The 19,763-nt window shown below is 44.9% G+C and overlaps 1 protein-coding gene across 5 annotated transcripts in view; it reads left to right on the forward strand.

The window, feature by feature from the left end:
• LCA5L (lebercilin LCA5 like) overlaps positions 1–19,474 on the forward strand; it is a 28,329-nt gene extending 8,855 nt beyond the window's left edge. Inside the window, exons 4-11 of one of the 5 annotated variants that reach the window (XM_081138069.1) lie at positions 3,716–4,059; positions 9,989–10,503; positions 13,692–13,829; positions 14,986–15,070; positions 16,775–16,881; positions 17,045–17,162; positions 17,670–17,763; positions 18,743–19,474. In XM_081138069.1, the coding sequence (XP_080994195.1) occupies positions 3,723–4,059; positions 9,989–10,503; positions 13,692–13,829; positions 14,986–15,070; positions 16,775–16,881; positions 17,045–17,162; positions 17,670–17,763; positions 18,743–18,893 (1,545 nt within the window). In that variant the 5' untranslated portion in view covers positions 3,716–3,722 and the 3' untranslated portion in view covers positions 18,894–19,474. Of the gene's footprint in view, positions 1–3,715; positions 4,060–4,922; positions 5,070–7,593; positions 7,729–9,988; positions 10,504–13,691; positions 13,830–14,985; positions 15,071–16,774; positions 16,882–17,044; positions 17,163–17,669; positions 17,764–18,742 lie in introns of those variants that run through there. The other 4 variants (XM_081138067.1, XM_081138070.1, XM_081138071.1 and 1 more) reach the window with 4 other exon arrangements.
• The last annotated feature ends 289 nt before the right edge of the window (positions 19,475–19,763 follow it).

Genomic DNA, 19,763 nt, shown 5'->3' on the forward strand with positions numbered 1-19,763 from the left:
ATTACATGGTTACTAACTTCGCTTATTTTCAAATCCTTGAAGGCAGAAGTTTGTGCCCAGCAAGCACTAAATAAATGTTCTTTGACTGAACTTTTAATTAATTAGTCAGCTAATCAAGAAGAAAATAAGGTAGTTGGCCTAAAACCTGGATTTTTCAGTAACTCACCACATAATCAGAAATTCGTATATGTTTTTACTGATAACAATGGTGAGGTATAGTCTGTTTATATTAATATAAAGACCATCTAAAACAATGGAATCAACTTAAAAGTGTAGTTGTAGGTCTAGTACTACTCATCAATCAGTTTTTATCAGATCAGTGAGAAAACTGGTATTTAACAGGCATTGTATTCCGGAGAGCTGCTTTTTCCCCATGTTATATCAGTGTTTATTAAACTGAGAGACCAGGATGCCATTCTGTACTGTATCACGTATAGGGCACTCAAAGCTCATCTTAGCCCTTTGTAGGCCTGTGATTCAGAGGGAATCTTTAAAAAAAAAAAAAAAAAGGAGGTGTATTTAGGCACATCCTGGAACTTCAGTATTCTGATTTAGGAATGGAGAGACCACCACTCCACCCTAACCTGCTGATGTTGATAGTCTCACTGTTCCTATCTCATCAAATTCAGAGTGAGTTATACTGATTAATCTAAAAGATCAAGGGATAAGAGGTTATGTTCCATATAGTCTAAGCTTTTGAACTCTAGAATAGATGTAAAAGAATGAAAGCTGAATGGCATGTAGTTCCCATAGGCTTATTGCAGGTTTTCACAGAGTTTGACATTGTAAGGTTGCAGTAATAAATGAGTTGGGTCAAATTATGTCCATTTTGGGTCAAGCATATGGTACAGTGAAAAGAACTTGAAAGGCAGACAGACCTGGATTCAAAACTCAGTGTTCCCACTCACCAGCCCTGTGACTTTGGATAAGTAACTTACTGTTCTGAGCCTTAGTTTGCCCATCTGTAAAATAGGCTTAATGATGCCTATTTCTCGGCACTGTCATAGTGATTAAGCAAGCTAATATATGTCAGCTCCTACCTCTGTGCTTGGCACACAGCAGATGGTGGTGGTGTGGTCATCATTCAAGCATTTATAAGTAGTGGTTAGGTGGCAGCACCACGCTAGGCCTGAAGCTACAACTGGAACAAGACAGTCTCTATTTGCAGGGAGCTTCAGTCTAATGAGATTACTCAGGGAGCTGTTCCAGGTAAAATAGCTGATGGGGAAACTGACTGACTCTTGGTGGCATCCCTCACAGGCAGACACCAGCGGCGTCCTTGACAGTCCTGGTGTTATCCCAGAATTCCTCTTCCAAGAAGGGGGACTACTGTGTGTTGATTGCTTACTGTGTGACAAGTACTGGGCTAGGTGTTTTACAGTCTCATTTCCCCCTGTAATAACCCTCTGAAATCGCTGTTCTCATTCACATTTACAAATGGCCAAGACCACTTAACTAAGTGACTGACCCACATTCAAACCTAAGTGGTCAGCCTTCAAGTTGTCTGTCACCTACTCTGTGAGTCTCCCGGTATTGTGGCAGTGGGACAGTTTGTGACTGCAATATGAAAATCACTCTTGAGTGAGGGCTTTATCACACAATGCCATAAGAGGCGATTTCTGCAAGGAGCGTTCAGACGGGGGAGGAGGAGAGGTCAGCCAAAGTTTAGCTTGTGGCAGGAACAACTGGTCGAAAACAAATTATTCTTGTGGGTTAGCAACCATTGTTCAGGCAATCAGGATTTGTCAAGATGCGTGGGGAGGAAATTGGAGGCTAAGGTCATGGGCCAGAGGAGGTGGGGCGGTGCCGCCCAGGGACATGGACAGTCGAGGCTCCGAGGGCTGCTGCAGAACATTGCGGCCGTCAGGGCCTCTTATAAAGCATCTGGGGCTTTGCCTGTGCTTCTGCCACGGTCACATGGCAGCAGTCTCTGGAAAGATTAGTTCTTTATTTAGGATTGTGTAATGTCGCCACCAGTGTGTAGTTTATCATTATGATACGTAATGAAAAAAGACCTGACCTTGAGGCTGGAAAAACATGGAGAGTCATGTTTATGGACCATCATAACCTGCCTGAGCCTGTTCCCTTCATGTGGCTGGGATTACGTGATGTGAACGCGGTCTGTAGGAAGTAAAAGCTCTAGCTAAATATTAAGTATAATGCTAATATCACTGAGACAATGACTTGGGCTACGATTCCTGTAGTGGGGAGATTACGAACTGCCTGATGGATTTCATCAGAAGAGGGCACAGCTGGAGAGTCAGGCAGATGCAGAGAGAAACAGATTTAGAGGCAAAAAAACCTGAGTAGAGAGAGTGGCGGTTAGATTCCTGTCGGGAAGGACCTGATGGTAGCTAACTTCTCTCTTGCTTTCTTAATAAAACAGGAGAATTGAGAGTATTAAATGAAAAAAATATTCCTTTTAGAGGCTCCATGAGGTGGATTCCTTTATTTCAGAGTGCTGTCCGTAGGCAGATGTAAAAGCGACCCTGGCTGTGGGTATTGTGCCTTAATGCAGCCGCCTTATGGAGAGACGCGGGGCCCCGGGCTTCCAAGCGGTTAGCTCTGTTCAGAGCATGCCTTTGGGCCCTTCTTGTGTCTGATTTCTGTTCTCTCTAAAGCATTCCTGGTCTGTAAATGGAGAACTATTGTGTTTAAGTTCCTTTAAAGTGTACTTAATATGAATCGAATCCGCCCTACATAAAAGAAGTGTGGCTCTTTGTAGGTTTTAAATTAGTTTCTCAGTCATGACCTTAGGTTACCAAGACTTTTGACCGTGTGGCACCATATGCCCCTGATTAGATATTAGGATCACACCATCAAATTTCATTTTTGTTTTTATCTTTTAAGTATATTTCTTTGAAGTCTACTGTACTATCATTTAGTTTCCAAGTAAGATTTTTATTTTCAAATTCAAGAGTTAAATATATAATAACTAGACAAACTTAAATTTTTTTCCAGATCCATTATTTATAAAAGTTTGGGGTTTGTATAGCTGAAAATATGGTTAGTTATTTGCTAAACAAATGTAAATTTTCCACTTGGTATATTTTCTTCCAAAGGGTCCCTGAACCCTGGATGATTTTCTTACGTAAATCAGCATGTTTCTCTGAATCGCTGCTTCTGTCACCATGTAGAATATAATCAGGGAAATTATATTCATGTCATGATAGTCTAAGTAAAACATGAAAAGAAAGGCAAATCTCCTGAACTAAAATATAAAAAACCTCATAATCACAGGTCAAGTAGATTCATTCTAATCTATATTTTTAATATCAAAAGTATGTGATTCGTCATTAGTAAAGAAAAGTGTGACATCTGGACAAGCAGATCTGGGTTTTGCAGGCGCTGTATCTGTATTTCACGTCAGCCACCCAGACTGAGCAAGTCCTGTCACTCTCTTCAGTTCTTATCAAGGCCAAAAAAAATCCCACTGGACAGCCAGGCTGAGAGGGAGGTATAACTCCCTCATTCATCAGCTCTTGCCATTGCTTTTATCTGATACGAACTTTATCTTATATTACCTGTGAACATAATTTCACCAAAGTCTGCTCTCAGGGGTCTTATAGTTTATGTAGAAAAATATAAAAATCGAACTGAAATGTGTCCAGAAGACACTTCAGAATTCTCAGTTACCCATTATAGTTCAGTGCTATAAAGCGCAGGTCCATTTTAATGTCAGTCGCTGTCATCTAAAACCCCTTCCTTGGGGCAGGTGCGCCATGTCTCTGGCCGGTACCGCAGGAGGCCGTGGCGATGAGCGTTTCCCCAGCGCGGCCTTGGGAAGCAGCGGGCCGTCGGCAGAGCCCGGGAGCTGCGGGGGCCCAGGCCCGGGCCCCGACGTGGCCCAGCTCCGCAGGAGCAGCCCCTCCGCGGGGAGCGTCGCCTACTGCAGGTCCCAGTGCTCCTGCACGAGCTTGATTTCTTACTACGATTACTCGGAAGGCTTTCTCTCTGAGTGTTCAGCAGCAGCCCGCGAGGGAAATGGTTTGGAGAAGCCTGTGGTGAAGGACAGGAAGGAGAAGAGGAACTACGCTTCTAAGCGCTCCCAGCCCAAAGGTAAGGAGCAGACTGTCCCAGCCAAGACCACGCGCCGGTCACAGCAACGCCACTAACTAATGCACCCACCTGGAAGTGGCCCACTCTCAGTTTTATCACTTTTCCATGCTGTAAACGTGTTATAAGTGAAGTTTTATGGAAGGAGTTAGGAAGTAGAGAAATTAAGAATAAATGCAGCCCTGGCCGGTTTACTCAGTGGTTAGAGCATTGGCCAGTGGACTGAAGGGTCCCGGGTTCAATCCCGGCCAGGGCTCGATCCGGGAGGCAACCAATCGATGTGTTTCTCTGACATCAATGTTTCTCTCTCTCTCTCTCCCCCTTCCACACTCTCTGAAAAGCTATGGAAAAAAGAATAAATGCGAAGGGCTGCACCTGGTTACCATTCTCTGGAGCAGGATGGACTTTGTACAGCAGCCCAGGGCTGTGCTGTGGGCAGAGCTTGAAGACCTGGAATTTAGTCTGCTTTCACTGATGACTTATTTTTATTAGTATTTTTCTTACTCTCCACCCGAGGATATTTTTCCATTGCTTTTCAGAGAGAGTGGAAGGGAGAGAGAGAGAGAGACATCGATGTGAGAGAGACAAACCGATTGGTTGCCTCCTGTATGCGCCCCAACCTGGGCCAAGCCTGCAACCGAGGTACATGCCCTTGGTCAGAATCGAACCCGGGACCTTTCAGTCCCCAGACTGATGCTCTAATCAGTGAGCAAAACCGCCTAGGGCCCGATGACTTAATTTAAATTTACTTTTGTATTCAGGAAAAGGTGCTTGCTAAAAATGAAAGTTAGGTGTAACATGCAACACCCAGCCCTCTTGCACAGCTTGCCCTGTGAGCCCCCTGGTGAGGCTGGTTCCGTTTCTAGTTAACAGGTGGCCTTGTTACAGAGCACCACAGTACCTGGATTTCAGTGGCTTCTTGCCTTACATCTCAGCTGAAGAACTATGGTTTGAATCACCAATGACATATAAATTCCTGTCTCAACAGCCCAAGAAGATGGTCTCCAAGTCCGGTGAGGCATGTTGGCAAAGATAATCTTTTGAAACAGAGATGGTGAAAGGTCATTGATAATGTCATTTCCTTGTGGATTTTGGAAGTACCAACACCTTCACCTCCTCACTGCCCAGACTGGAGTTGGCCCTGCGATAATCTTGGTCTCCCCATTCCCTGCCTCCCTGCCCAGACTGTGATTGGGTCCTCCCACTTTAGGCAGTTCTGGGCTTGTAAATATTCCTTGTGTGAGAAATAGCCAGGAGTCTTTTCTACTGTGACTGTGAGAACTGCCATCAGTCAACAGCTAGAAAGTAACAGCCTGTATGTGTGGGGCACATCTAACTGTCTCATCTACCCAGTGTCAGTCACCCCCAGCCTGAATAGGACCCTCTGTGCCACTTCTGGGTCACCCAGACTCTTCGGTTCCCCTCTTCCTGGCTAGACAGCAGGGATTCTTAATCTGACACCCATGCTGTGAACCCCATGAAACTCTATGCATTGTTTCTGTTTGTGTTTGTGAGCTCTTCTAGCGAAAAGGGACCATAGCTTTCTGCAGATCCTCAGAAGGTTCGAAGCCCCTTTTCTAGAAGGTGGGAGTCCCACACCCCTGGCAAGGCCCAGGGCAGAAGACAAAAGCCCGGCGCCCTCTCTCACAGTGGGGCTCTGGCATTGGGACAAGGTTGTCACAGCAGAACATGCATCGCGCTTGGCTTCTACAGTTACCCACCCCCTCGGCTGCATCAAACCTGCGAAGCTCCGAACACCAAACATTTTTCATACCTTTGGCACCAAAACTGACTTGGCAACAAAAACCTGATTTGAACTCATCTTTATTTCACTTAGTGTGAATAATCATATCTATTTCACTATAAGAATATTTTTTGATTAAACTGTGCTGTCCCCAACCCTACTGGGATGGAAGCACCGTGGAAAATATCACACATGCACCGTAAAAACTAAAACCCCCAAATTCAGAAACGGCGTGGCCCTAAGGCCTTATGACAAGGGATCGCTGCGTTTTACACGGAGCCCGTGCTCTCGTGGGACCGTGAGGAGGCTGCGGCACTTGTAGAACTTTCTGCAAGAGACAAGCTGCATTTTGAGGCCTGAGCACCATATTGTAAATTAACTTTTTAAAACTGAACCCTCATTTATTTGTTCCACAGATGTTTATTGTGTGTCTTATGCAAGACACCTGTTCATAAATTGAGAGCAAGCCAAGTCCGCGCGGTCACCCGACTGCCCCCGAGCTCTGCGGGCGCTATGGCCCTGCGAACGCTCCGGAATGAGTTGAACGTCGCCGCATCTGGAACAAGTTACCCGCCCCACGGACCTTGCACGCTGCACCGCGAGCTTGAACCCGAGCCGGAGCAGCGGGCCTCGTCACGGAGTGTGGACGGGGTTCCTCAGTTTCTCCTCTTAGTCTCTTGTTCCCTCCAGCTCATGTTTTGCGAGAGTTTGCCAAAGAAGTTTAAGCAGCGAGTAATGAATATAATTTGAATCCAAAGCCGGCGCGGCCCCTTCCCAGGGGGAGTCAGTGCCCGCTCACTGCCCCCATGCTGGCGGTAGCTGACTGACCCGGGGGCCGGGACCCTGGGTTAGGGACTGCCAGAGGGGACCTGGAATTCTCTAAAGCGCAGCGACAGCTGAGATCATGTTCAGGTCCCAGCTTAGAAAAGCAAATGCTACGGCAGGAAAATCCTTCACAGAGAAAGATCATGTGGATGAAAGGAGGACTCCAGTCTGACAGGATGCTTGCTTCGGTCAAGTTTGGGAGATTTACCTAAGTCAGTGTAAATAATAGCAAGCAATACCTCTCTACAAATTAATTTATGGTTATATCTCCTTTTGTAGAAAATACTTTCAGTGCTCTTTCAATTATACAGGGCGGGGCAAAAGTAGGTTTAGGTTGTTCATATGGAAAATAACACAGTAATTAATAAATAATAATACAGGAATAAACTGTTTCACACATTCACAAATGTAGCCACTTTTGCCCACCCTGTATACCCTTCTTCGATGTGTTTCATTAATACAACGCCAAAATGTGTGATAGTCATTCAAAAAGTTGGTGTACCGAAAAGGAAGTTATTTTACTGCATCCCATCGCCGGGACGCCTTTGCCCTGGTGTCTGCAGTCGGGCGTTGTCTGTAGTCGGGTGTAGATGGAAGACCTAGGGTCACGCTGAAGACCCCTCTCCGACAGACGGACACCAGGAACTGTGGAGAACAGAAAGGGAAAGGCCCGCCCCCGGACCCTCTTCCTACCCTGGTCCTTGACGGGAGAGGGCATGCCTGTGGAGGTGAAACCAGTGTCGCCTGGAAGAGGGAGCGAGCCTGCTGCAGGGCCGGCCCGCAGGAGTGGGCGTTGGCTCTGGATAAGCAGCAGAACCAGGCCGAGGGCGCGGGAGGCCTTGAGAAGACTCTGAAGCCCCAGAGGAAAAGACCAGGAGAGGGGACTAGGTGAGGCCAGGAGGACAGCGGAAGGAAACAGCATGGCTAGGGGGACAACAGCTCTGTAAACGGGGGGCTGGGGGCGAGGGTGACCCTGGGAAGGAGGAGGCTGGTGCGGCCAAGTGTGAGCGCGGTGCACATCCTTGGAGCTGCTCCGGAGAGCACGCTGCCTTACGTGAGGAGTGCCTTTCGGTTAACTGTGAATTTAACGGAACGTGTTTTTGGTGAGTGAACTTAATTTGAGTGTTTTTAGCTCAGTGGTTTAAAATTAAGTATCATAAGAGTAGTTTAATCATTGAGCTAAATCTGTCTTAATTGTGTAGAAATGGGATAGAAATGGTAAGTTTTGCCCTTATTGTGTGTAGGTTAGGGTAATGAGACATAAAACCATTAAGGACTAAACCCACTTTAATTTTCTGTAAGCCTTATAGTTACATAAGTGTGCCTGATGTATGTAATATGAGTTTGTTCCCGACCACTCAAATGCCAGGTGGTACATTTACCTTTCTGAAGCAAACTGGCTTGTCTTCTTGGACCCACCCAGTAGGGTAAACTAGAAATTTAATCTCAGGTGTGTTTGGGGAATGGAGGGCAAATGGAGGACCTTACACAGACAAGAACACTTGGGGAAGGGCCTCTGCTCCTTCATTTTCATCACTTATGTGTTCCTTGTCCAAGCCCATGTGATCTTTAAAAGGCTGACACCTCCTCTTTGCAAAGCACCCGTGCCATCTGAGCGCATCCCACCTGCGGCCTGGCCAGTGCTCCCAGGGCTGTGGGGTTAGTCTCCAGGCACCCACTCATTCTGACAGCCCACGCTCCAGTCACTTCAGACAGGGACACAAGCCTCACTGCCTACACGACCCACCGCCCTTCACTCTTCTAGTCTCAGGGAACTCCCTGTCTTGTCCAGGGTAATGTCACCCAAGAGCTGGAAGACATTACAAGTTGGAGGTCAAGTTCAGTCATGCTGGGCATGGCGTAGAATGTGACAGCTGCTGCCTACCCATGTTTTAACCCAGCCTGATCCACGCAACCTGGGTCTAGGGCTCCCCTAGCCAGTTCCCAGGCTGTTCAAGTGGCCTCGACACAACCGCAGGCACCTATTCACTGGCCTCATAGGTGTCACAGAGTCTGGCCTGCTCTGCTCCCCAATTTCCAATGTACTCCAAAGCTGATTCCAAAACACTCAATACTCAACCATAGCCTCTACTCAGTTGCTACCAGCAGGAAAATAAACCCCATGGGAGGCACAGTTGTAAAGACAGTTCATCAATTATTGATGTGCTACAGATACTGTGATGGTGGTCACATCCACGTGGTCTTTCCCAGCCAAGGCTCAAATGCTGCAGCCCCAGAAAGCATCGCCCTCTGTTTCTTTTGGCTCATTGTTTCCGTCCCAGGCAGAATCGCCTTTCCCATGCCAAGCATACTAAGCCACATCTCGGAGGATGTGTCCACACTTGGTCAGGAGCCTAAGGGCACAACTCCAGTGACCTGGGCCGTGGCGTTCCCTTCTCTCTCAAGGATGAGAACCGGAGATTGTAGGTTCTAGGGTCCAGGTTCAATCTCTCTGTCTGAATATAGATGCACTGATATGTACTCACGCACACACATTTACATACAGAGGTGCACACAGATGCACACATATGTATCATACAAAGGCATATATACGGATGGGGACAGTGGTGCAGGCACACAGACCTGGGCTCCGTCTCCCCATTTACTAGCTGTGTGCTCACTGGTAACTGACGCTGCTAAGCACCCGTCTGCTCATCTTTAAAATGGGATAACAATATTAGAAACACTTTGTTTAAAACAAACCCCTGAATGAACACAAGCCCTTAACTACCTCATTTAATGCCCAGCCAAAGAAATGGAGGGAAAATGCTCTTTGTTGGATTTATTGAGAAATGGTATATCTCTACATATACTCTAAGCAGTAAAATGGTTTTTAAAGGATCTTTTTGAATATATGAGATCTTCATATTTAACATTGGGCTCTAATGTTACACTCTAATTACCTCATAATATATTATTAGAAGGTCTGCCTTAGATCATCTATATAAAGCATTCAGTTCAATATCTAACATATGATATGCACTTAATAAATGTTACCCTGTATCATGAATTTTAGTTTCGCTTTATAAAAGAAATAAGTACAGGTTTCAGAGTCAAAGAAAACCTGGCTTTCAAGCCACTATGTCACTTCATGGTTATGTAACCTTGGAGAAATGACTTAAAACATCTAGCTATAAAACAGACTACTACTGACCCTAAAGAATTGAATTAAATGAGAGATCTCTGTATGAAGTGCCTGGCCAAGCATGGCTATTCATTCAGTGTTGGTTCTTTCCACTTCCAGCTTTCACGAGTATGTACATCTGTGCAGGAGAGGGGGGATACTACATGCATTCATATCTGTGTATCTGCATATCTATAGCTATATATAACTAGTAACAAATTGGATTATCTGCTTAACAGGCCAGAAGGAAATCTCAGCTGAAAAAAAGCACAAGTGGAACACATCATTTTTAAATCCTAAAATCAATATGATTACCCAGAGGAGAGATGCCCTGACTCAGCGCGTACTCTCAGCAAGGTTTCATAAGATTAAAGAACTAAAAAATGAGCTAACTGATATACATCGTAAATTGGAGGCCACGGTCATGGAAAACCAGTTTTTGAAACAACTTCAGATTAGGCACTTGAAAGCTATAGGAAGATATGAGATTTCTCAAAATAATGTTCCTCAGATTGTGGCTAAGCATCAGAATGAAGTTAAAAATTTAAGGCAGCTGCTTAGGAAATCCAAAGAAAAGGAAAGAACTGTATCTAGGAAACTTAGAGAAACCGACAGTGAATTGCTGAAGACCAAAGATGCCTTGCAGGCTCTGCAGACACTTTCTGAAGACAGAAGTCTCGCAGAGAGGGAGGAACTTACCCAGAAACTGGCTACTCTGACGACAAAAATGGAGGCAAATGACAAACAAATACAGGTCTGTATGTCAGAGGCCTAGAAGAGTTAAGGTTCCAGGTTAATACGAGGGCACACAGGCGCCTCTGCCCCTGCGTGAGGAAGCACAGCCAAGTGCCTGGCTCTGCGGGCGGAGCGGGCGGCACACTGCTGGGCAGGGGGCAGGGCAGGGGAGGGGAGGGGAGGCTCGAAGGAAAGACTGAAATGTCCCTTCTGTTACAGTGAGTGAGCACTAGGCTCTTTATATGAAAATGGCCATTCCCTTGTTAGGGGGGATTTTTTACGTGCTGAAAAGGTTGGGTTGGGTTGGGTTGGGTTGGGTTGGGTTGGGTTGTGCTGTGCTGTGCTGTGCTGTGCTGTGTTGTGTGCAACCTGTCTTAGAAACCAACCCTCTGCTTCAAACCCTTTATTAAAAGGCTACTTCCCTAAAAACCTCACAGCGTGTCTCTTCGGTCCCTTGCCCTGCACTCTCCCTCATCAGTTTGCCCAGTCACTGCAACATACATTTTTGGTATTTTAGAAATAGAAAAATTTCCCAGATAGTACTCCTGGGAACAGAGAGGGAAAAGGAGTGAAACTACTTGAAGCAATGAATGGATTGCTTTTCCTTAACGATGCATGGTTGTCCAAGGCCTGGGGAGTCCAGTTAAGGGATGATTTGGGAGAACACCTTGATTATATTGAGAATTCTATTTTATGTCAGATAGTTTTTGGTCTCTTTAGACATAAACGTATAATTGGAATTAATTTACTGTTTAATTCCTTAATGTGTGTGGGTGAGAGACAATTATCTCCTATGATCTTGAAATAATTAGAAAATATCAATTCATTTCAACCCACTTTTTAAATCTCAGATATTTCTTCTTTGGTAAAATCCTCCACTATTTTCAAAGAGAATTTTCTCACCAAAAATGGATATGTGAGCTCCAGAAAATAATGGGCACCCTGGCTCCACTCCTGCAAGCAGGACACCAGAGTTCTCTGATGTGGCCTTTTAGGTAGCACTGGGCCCATCTTAGCATGTGTCTGTCATGCAAAAGTAAATGTATCTCTATCTCATCTACATATCTTTACATATACATATTTTTATATCGATGAACAAAACAAGAATTCAAGAATTGAGTATTTTCTCATCAGAAGCACTGGTTATGAGGGAAATTCCATCTAGTTGTAGGGCATTTTGTTGGGGGAAAATGTTTGTGGGCCAAAACATGTATGTATTTTTTAATGTTACTATTTTAGGGAGTGGGGTTTTAGTGATTGTTTCATCCTTATAACTTACCGTATTTCCCACTTTCCTTTAATGAGAAGGTATTAATATTTTAATGGGAGAAACCATACTTTACAGGGGGGGCGGAAGAAAGCCTCCGTCAAAGTCCAGACCAAACAGTCCTCCAGTGAAACAGTTCATTCCAGAGAGAAGGCGACCGTGCCGCAGCGAGCCCTGCGTGTAGATGGCGATTGTGCTGACCAGTGTGTGCGAGGGGCCCTGAGTCCCCGTTACCAGGACCACAGTCCACGATGGTCTGCACTGATGCTGGACAACCCTTTAGAAAGAGGCTGGGAAGATTTTTAAGGAATACAGCAAGTCCTCCAATAACGTTATTTCGTTCAGTGTCGTTTCATTATAACATTAGGAAGAAAACACCGATTCCTGGCCGGGGCCACTCTCTGAGGAGGTCATTTTCTCCCCATGGCTGCGTGGGTTTTCTCTGGGGACTCTGGTTTCATCCCGCATCCCAAAGATGTGCACACGAGGGGAATCAGTGGGAGTGGGAGTGGGAGTGTGCCCTGTGCGGAAGGGGTGGCCTGTCCAGTGTGGGTCCTGCCTGGCACCCCGAGCTGCCGGGAGAGGCTCCACCACCCATGACCCTGAACTGGAATCAGCAGCTGGAAAAGAATTAGCTTGTTTTTAGTCACCTTTCTTAAATGTCTGTAGAGTCACCTTTATTTCAGTGTTTAATATTAGAATGTTTTAGGTCTTTGTTTAGAGGTTTGGTGAGGTTTTTATGACAGAAATAGGCCATAGGACCTTAACTCTAACTTATATCCATTGGTTTTGTTCTACATTGTTCACTGAAAGTCAGTTTCCAAGAACTTATTGACCCGGTAGGTGAGCACTTACTGTACACGATGCCAAGTTAGAAGAATACTTCGGATCAGCAGAACTGCTTAGGTTTAAAGTGTGACAGTCATTACAATTATTGATTTTCAGGACCTGTTCAAAAAAATTTTTTATCAAATTCTAGAATATAAAAAACATTAGGTTCAAAACATGATATTTATTCTCTAGAGTCGTGACCTGGGATTTTGATATTTGTGGTCTTATTTTAATTCTACTGTATGTCCCCTATAAAAGCCATCACTAAAATTATATTAAAAATGTATACTTCTTCCCAGCTGGCATGGTTCAGTGGTTGAGCATCGACCTATGAACCAGGAGATGGGTTCAATTCCCAGTCAGGGCACATGCCCAGGTTGCAGGCTCCATCCCCCATAGGGGGTGGGCAGGGGGCAGCCGATCAATGACTCTCTCATCATTCATGTCTCTCTCTCTCTCCCTAAAATCAATAAAGATATATTTAAAAAAAAATGGTACTTCTTGCCCTGGCCAGTTTGGCTCAGTGGCTAGAGCATTGGCCTGTAGAATGAAGGGTCCTGGGTCCAATTCGGGCCAAGAGCACATACCTCGGTTGCAGGCTCGATCCCTGGCCTCAGTCAGGGCACGTGTGCAGGAGGCGACCAACCGATGTGTCTCTTTCACATCGATGTATCTCTCTCTCTCCCTTCCACTCTCTCTGAAAAGCAATGGGAAAAAATATCCTCGGGTAAGGATTAAAAAAAATAAAATTTGCACCTCTTGCCCTCACTGGTGTAGCTCATTTGGCTGGGCATTGTCCCATGCACCAACAGGTTGAAGGGTTGCTGGTTCAGTTCCTGGGCAGGGCACATGCTGAGGTTTTGGGCTCAATCCCTGGTAGGAGGCATGCAAGAGGCAGCCGATTGATCTTCACACACATTGATGTTTCTCTCTTTCCTTCTCCCTCTCCCTTCTTCTCTCTCTAAAAAGTCAATTTTAAAAATAATTTTTAAAAATAAAAAATATTTTTTAAATTTGCACTTCTCATAAATGTAATTAGTTCCGTTAAAGTAGAAGTTTTAATAAAACTACACTGGTTACAGAATAGTTGGAACATATACTGTTTTTAGAACCTGGAGAAGCAACTCAGGTTGAACAATAAAGCCTTCAACCGGCAGTTGGCCGTCGAGAACCAGAAGACTTTAGCTGCCCAAACAGCTAGGAAGACTCTGCAAACAGAAGTCAGACACCTTCAACAAAAACTTAAGGTACTTCTTTTAAAGCAGAATGTAACAAAATGTGTGAAATTCTGCTTCCCAAATTGTCTGAGCTATTTATGCCTATTATATCTTTAAATTATTTAACTTCAGGAATAGGTTTCTCAAATTAACTTTTTCCCCTGCAACCATATGAACAGATGGAGGACCTGAAATTACGATGTGTTAGCAGCCTGGTGAATGTGTACTTAATTAGAAAAAGTAAAACTCTATTCTGTTCATTGGTAGGACTTCTTACTATTTTTATTTCATCACATAAGATAGTATTATTGTATTCTGTTAACATTTTAATGGAACCCAAAGTAAGTTTTTAAATTTTTTTTTATATATATCTTTATTGATTTCAGAGAGAGGAAGGGAGAGAGAGAGATAGAAACATCAGTGATGAGAGAGTCGTCATTGATCGGCTGCCTCCTGCACGCCCCCGACTGGGGATCAAGCCCACAACCTGGGCATGTGCCCTGACCGGGAATTGAACCTCGATCTCCTGGATCCTAGGTCGATGCTCAACCGCTGAGCCACGCCTGGCTGGGCAAGTTTTTAAATTTAAAACTTATAACATTAAAATATTTAGAGTAATTTTAGTGGCCGCTATATTGTACTATGCAAAAGAATAAGAAATGTCAGGGGACAGGAAAAAGGGAAAGAAGCTGGCCTGGAAGTTTTCAAAAACATTGTCCCCATTACAATAGTTTGTCACTCTGTTAAAAATACTTTTTTATGTCAGGAATGGTATTAATGATATGGCCTATTTCTATTTCTGCTAGAATTACAGATTTTATTCAAAGAATACTGAACTTGCCCTCACAGGTGTGGCTCGGTTGGTTGGAGCATTGTCTAGTGCACCTAAAAGTCGCCGGTTCAGTTCCTGGTCAGGGCACATATCTAGGTTGCGGGTTCGATCCCTGGTCAGGGCGCACACAGAGGCAGCCAATTGATGTATCTGTCTCACATCAATGTTTCTCTCCCCTTTTCTCCCTCTCTAAAATCAATAAAAATTTAAAAATTAAAAATAAAAGAGAGACACTGCCCTAAAAAAACAAAACAAAAAAACCCAAAGAATATTGAACTCAATTTGTTTTTTAGAAGAAATCGAGGTTGCTAACAGCAAATACTTACAGAAAAGCTGGTTTTTGGCTCTCTCTAGGAGAAGGACCGGGAGCTCGACATTAAAAACATCTATAGTAACCGGCTACTAAAAACTCTACATGACAAAGAAGAGGATCCACAAGGTACGTTTTAACTATTTTTTTTCTCAAAATCTGTTCTTAAGTATCTAGTGAGGTTTTCCTAACTTACGTCACCAAATGAAACACACTTGTGACTCTGGAAGAATAACGGACCTCACTATGGCTGAAATGCTAGAAACGAGTAGAAACATGTTCCCGTCTTCCCACGTCACTCAGTCCTGCGCGTTGCTTTGGGTCGAAGGAAAGGGGGACTTCTCAGCTCGAGGCAAAGCGGCCGCCAAATGCTAAACTTTCTAAGAATATCTAGTGTGGATTTAAAAATCAACTGTAGCCCTGACCAGGCAGCTCAGTTGATCAGAGCATCTTCCGAATATGCCAAGGTTATGGGTTCGATCCCTGGTCAGGGCACATACAAGAATCAACCAATGATGCATAGATAAGTGGAACAACAAATCCATGTTTCTCTCTCTCTCTCATTAAAAAAATTTTTTTTTTTTTAAATCAACTTTAACCCTGGCTGGTGTGGCTCTGTTGGTTGGGCATCTTCCCAGGCCCCCAAAGGGTGCTGGCTTCACTCCCGATCAGGACACGTGCCCTGGTGGTGGGCTCCATTCCTGGTAGGAGGTGTGCAGGAGGCAGCCAATCCACGTTCCGCTGACACATCGATGTTTCTCTCTCTCTCCCTTCCTTTCTCTCTAAAAATCAATAAGAAATTGTTTAAATAAATACATAAAATTAAATAAATAAGTAAAAATCAACTTTATTTAGGTACAGTTTACCTCACTAAAGTGCATCCGTCCTAAGAGCGCAGCGCAGCGCAGCGGGTTTTGACAAATGCATATCTATTCACATGTAGCCACCGCCGGGTCAGGACGTGGAGCCTGCCCTCTCCCGGGGAAGCCCGTGCCCACTGGGCGCCCAGCAGTCCCCCGTCCCTGTCAGAGCAGCGTCGTTTGCGTGTCCTAGGAGCTCACGCAGGTGGATCCTGAGTGGCTGCGCCTGGTGCCCGTGCTTTCGCCCAGCATGGTTTTGCGGGCCACCACGCTGCCGCGTTCGTTAGTCTGTGCTTCCCGCTCCTGACCTGTTTCCTCCTCCAGGGCAAGATGTACTCGCTTCCCGCCCCCCAAGAGCCCCCGGCGTGGCACTCTGCTCAGAAGAGGCACAACAGGAACGCTCGCCTGTTTAGTGGCAGTAACGGTGTGTTTACTTTTAAAGGCAACCACCGCAAATGTCCTCGCCTTCCTTGGGCTGCCCCTGGATTATAATCCAGGGCAACAGGCAGCAGAGTAATGACGAAATCAGCCGTGGCGTCACTGAAACGGATGCCTCTCCAGGGAAAGGGCGTCTAGGTTTCGTGGTTCGCCCCCTAGCCTGGGCCTTCTAACCGCCGGTCAGCAGGGCCCGCCACGGGGTGGCAGGGCTCGCGCTCACAGCTGCATGTCTAAGTTCTGAGGCTCGTCTGCAAGCAGGGACAGCCGTGTCCCCCAACAGCAGCGCAGACCCACGCGAATGCCCGCTGGCTTTGGACTCGACCACTGGGACACCCAGAACCTTCGTGGCCCAAAATAATACTAAACAAGTGAAATGGCAGGGGAAAGGTGATAGCGGAATATGTTATATACATATTGAAAAGTTTTAGAAAATATCTAGTGTACTTAAGTTGCAAAATGTCATTTTTATACTTAAAATCAATATTGCTTCCAAATGTGAGATACGTTTCTTATATATAATGTACTTGTTCTGTAGTTTCTTCAACAAAAGCAGTACAAACAGACAGGAAAAGTGTTTCATTAACAAGCATCAGACACCAGGGAACACAAAAACCGGAAGACATTCCATCTTTGACGACTAAGGTACAGCAAATTTGAAATCTTGCAACATCTAATTAACATACCTTTACAAAAATAGGCTATAGTCACTTGATTGATCCAAAAAGTATTGTTTTCATTGAATTAAATACAATTTAAAATTATCTGTACCCAAAAGATAAGTTTTTGCTGCTTTTCTGAATTATAGGATAAAAACACAACAGGAAACACTGGTCATAAAGAAAAATCACCTAAAGTAGTCCCTGTAACTCCCCACTATGTCAGTAAACTCCCAAGCCAAGAGGATTCCAAGAGAAAATATGAAGGTAATTTAACAACTTTTAAGCTTTTTCAACTTTTATTTAATTTTTTTAAGTTGTGAATTACTGTATGTCTGTGTATAAAAGACATATATGCCTGGCCAGCATGGCTTAGCAGTTGAGCATTGACCTATGATCCAAGAGATGGCAGTTCAACTCCGGGTCAGGGCACGTGCCGGGGGTCTCGGGCTCGATCCCCAGTGCGGGGCATGCAGGAGGCAGCCGATCAATGCCTCTACTGACTGCTGTGCAGGAAGGGCAGGGGCAAGCAGGCCAGGCGGGAGCCCAGTGCCATGCCCCAGGCAAGAGACAAAGGTGGCTCAGACTGGGGTTGGGGGGAGTGGAGGTGGGAAATAAGCAATTTCACCTATTAACAAATTTTAATATTTGCATTAAGTATTCTTGGGTGTAATATTATTTAGAATTAACTATACATCTTGCTGGCTTCTTTGATCACCACTAATTCTTTTTTTTAAATCGTCATCCAAGGATATTTTTTCTATTGCTTTTCAGAGAGAGTGGGAGAAAGAGAGAAACATCGATGTGAGAGAGACACATCGATTGGCTACCTCCAGCTAGCGCCCCTACCAGGGAGCTTGCAACCGAGGTATGTGCCCTTGGCCAGAATCGGACCTGGGACCCTTCAGTCCTGGGGCCGACGCTCTAACCACTGAGCCAAACCGGCTAGGACTCACCACTAACTCTTAAAACATATTTCTTCTCTTACTAGAATTCCTCTCTTATTATTTTGGAGTATAAATGATTTTATTTCAGAAGGTGTGAAATATGTGAGAAAATTTTCCAGCTCTTTCATGTCCAGCACTGTCCCCTCTCCCCCTCAACAATGACGGGCTATTCTGACTTTTAAACGATGACCTCGTCTGATCAGTACGTCGGCCGTTGCTGCGGGATCCTGCATGACTATGCCTGCAACAGGCCTTTCCTCTGAAGAGGGGAGGGCTGAGCTCAGGGCTTCTGGCTGCCTGGGCGAGGGCAAGGAATGGACAGCCCCTCTTCGCCTGGCTGTGGCACTGACGCCATGCTGAGAGAGCTTCCGTCAGGGCACGTTCATCCACCTCATCACAAATGCCCGAGCTCCGCAGGCTGCACGTGCCACTGTTTATTTAACCATGACCTCAACAGGCATTTAGGACGTTTCGCTGTTACTTACCCATGCTCAGTGACATCCTTATATGACGTATCGTTGTGTATTTTTGTAGGGTTTGGTCCTAGAAGTAAAGTTGTCGAGGCTAATATGTTCACTTAAAATTGTGGATCGATACTGGTCAATTCTACCCAAATAAAGCTATACCAATTTACACACCCCAACTGGGAACAAAAGTTCCCATTTCCCCATATTCTCTCTGGGTCTGGAAATTACTTCCCAGTTGGGTGGGTAAAAATATCCTTGTTTTAACTGGCACCACCTCCAGCTATTGGTGTTTGAACTAGTAGTAACTTATTGGCAGCTTTTAGTTCTTTAATGTGCTTGTCAGGAGGTGCAAGTGTGGCAAACATGCATGCCTTCTTGAAATAAAAGACCATTCATTTTGAAGGTTGCCAAATTGACTCTTTTTCTGATACAGATTTATCAAAGGAAGAGGAACATTTGAAAGTACGAGCAACTCTGGAGAACACTGGACGACAGAGAGACAAAAAGGCAGATCAAGAGAAGAAACCCACTGTAGAAAAAGAGCAGGAACTGCCGCCAAAAAGAATTCAAGTCACTCACCCTGAACAGGAAGGTCAGCGGGAAGATGGCGCAGCAAAAGAAAAGCTTAAAAAAAGTGTACAAATAAATGACACGAACGAGGTCCTGAATAAAACTGCTGCTCCAAATACCAAAACACCCCTCAGACAAAGAAAGCATTACTCGTTCACAGAAGCGACTAAAAATCTGCATAATGGGCTTCCCGCTTCGGGCGGGCCAGCCAACCCCGGGCCCTGGAGATGCAACCACAGCACAGGCAAACGGCCGGACCTGAAGCCCCGGCACCCTGTGGGCGGCTATGAGCCCTCTTTTGGTAAGTCTTCCAAAACGAGAGCAAAAGATGCAACTTTCAGAGATAAGAAAAGCAGTCTGATGGAGGAACTCTTTGGATCGGGCTGTGTCTTTAAAAATGACCAAGCAAGTACTGCTACTGAAGGGTCTGAGGAGACTTGGAAAAGTAAGATGCATCAGCCACCCCCTGGCCAGGCCTCCGCCAGCAATGCTTTTGGAGATTCTAAAGCAACTGTGGTGAATTCTGTTCAGTCACCTTCACCTACAGAAGAAAAACCAAACATAATTATTTAAATAAAATCGATATTCTAATACATTCCGGTCTGATGTTCTGGTAAGAAAAATCATGAGACGCCAGGAGCCTGGTCAGGTCAGGGAGAGAACACTAGTTTGACTAGCATTTCACCCACTTATGCCGGCAACTGAAGTGTTATATTAACTCCAAACGAAAATGATTGTGGGTTTGTATATAGAAAGATTTCCCTGCTTGATTTACCGTAAGTATACAGCAAATACAATTGGCATGAAGAGAGCTTTAGATATTTTAAATCAAACAGGTGTGTCTTTTCATCTAAAGCTAGAAACAATACCCAGCATTTTTTAAT

This window comes from Miniopterus schreibersii (assembly GCF_964146895.1).
Source record: "Miniopterus schreibersii genome assembly, chromosome: 5".
Lineage (NCBI taxonomy): Eukaryota > Metazoa > Chordata > Mammalia > Chiroptera > Miniopteridae > Miniopterus > Miniopterus schreibersii.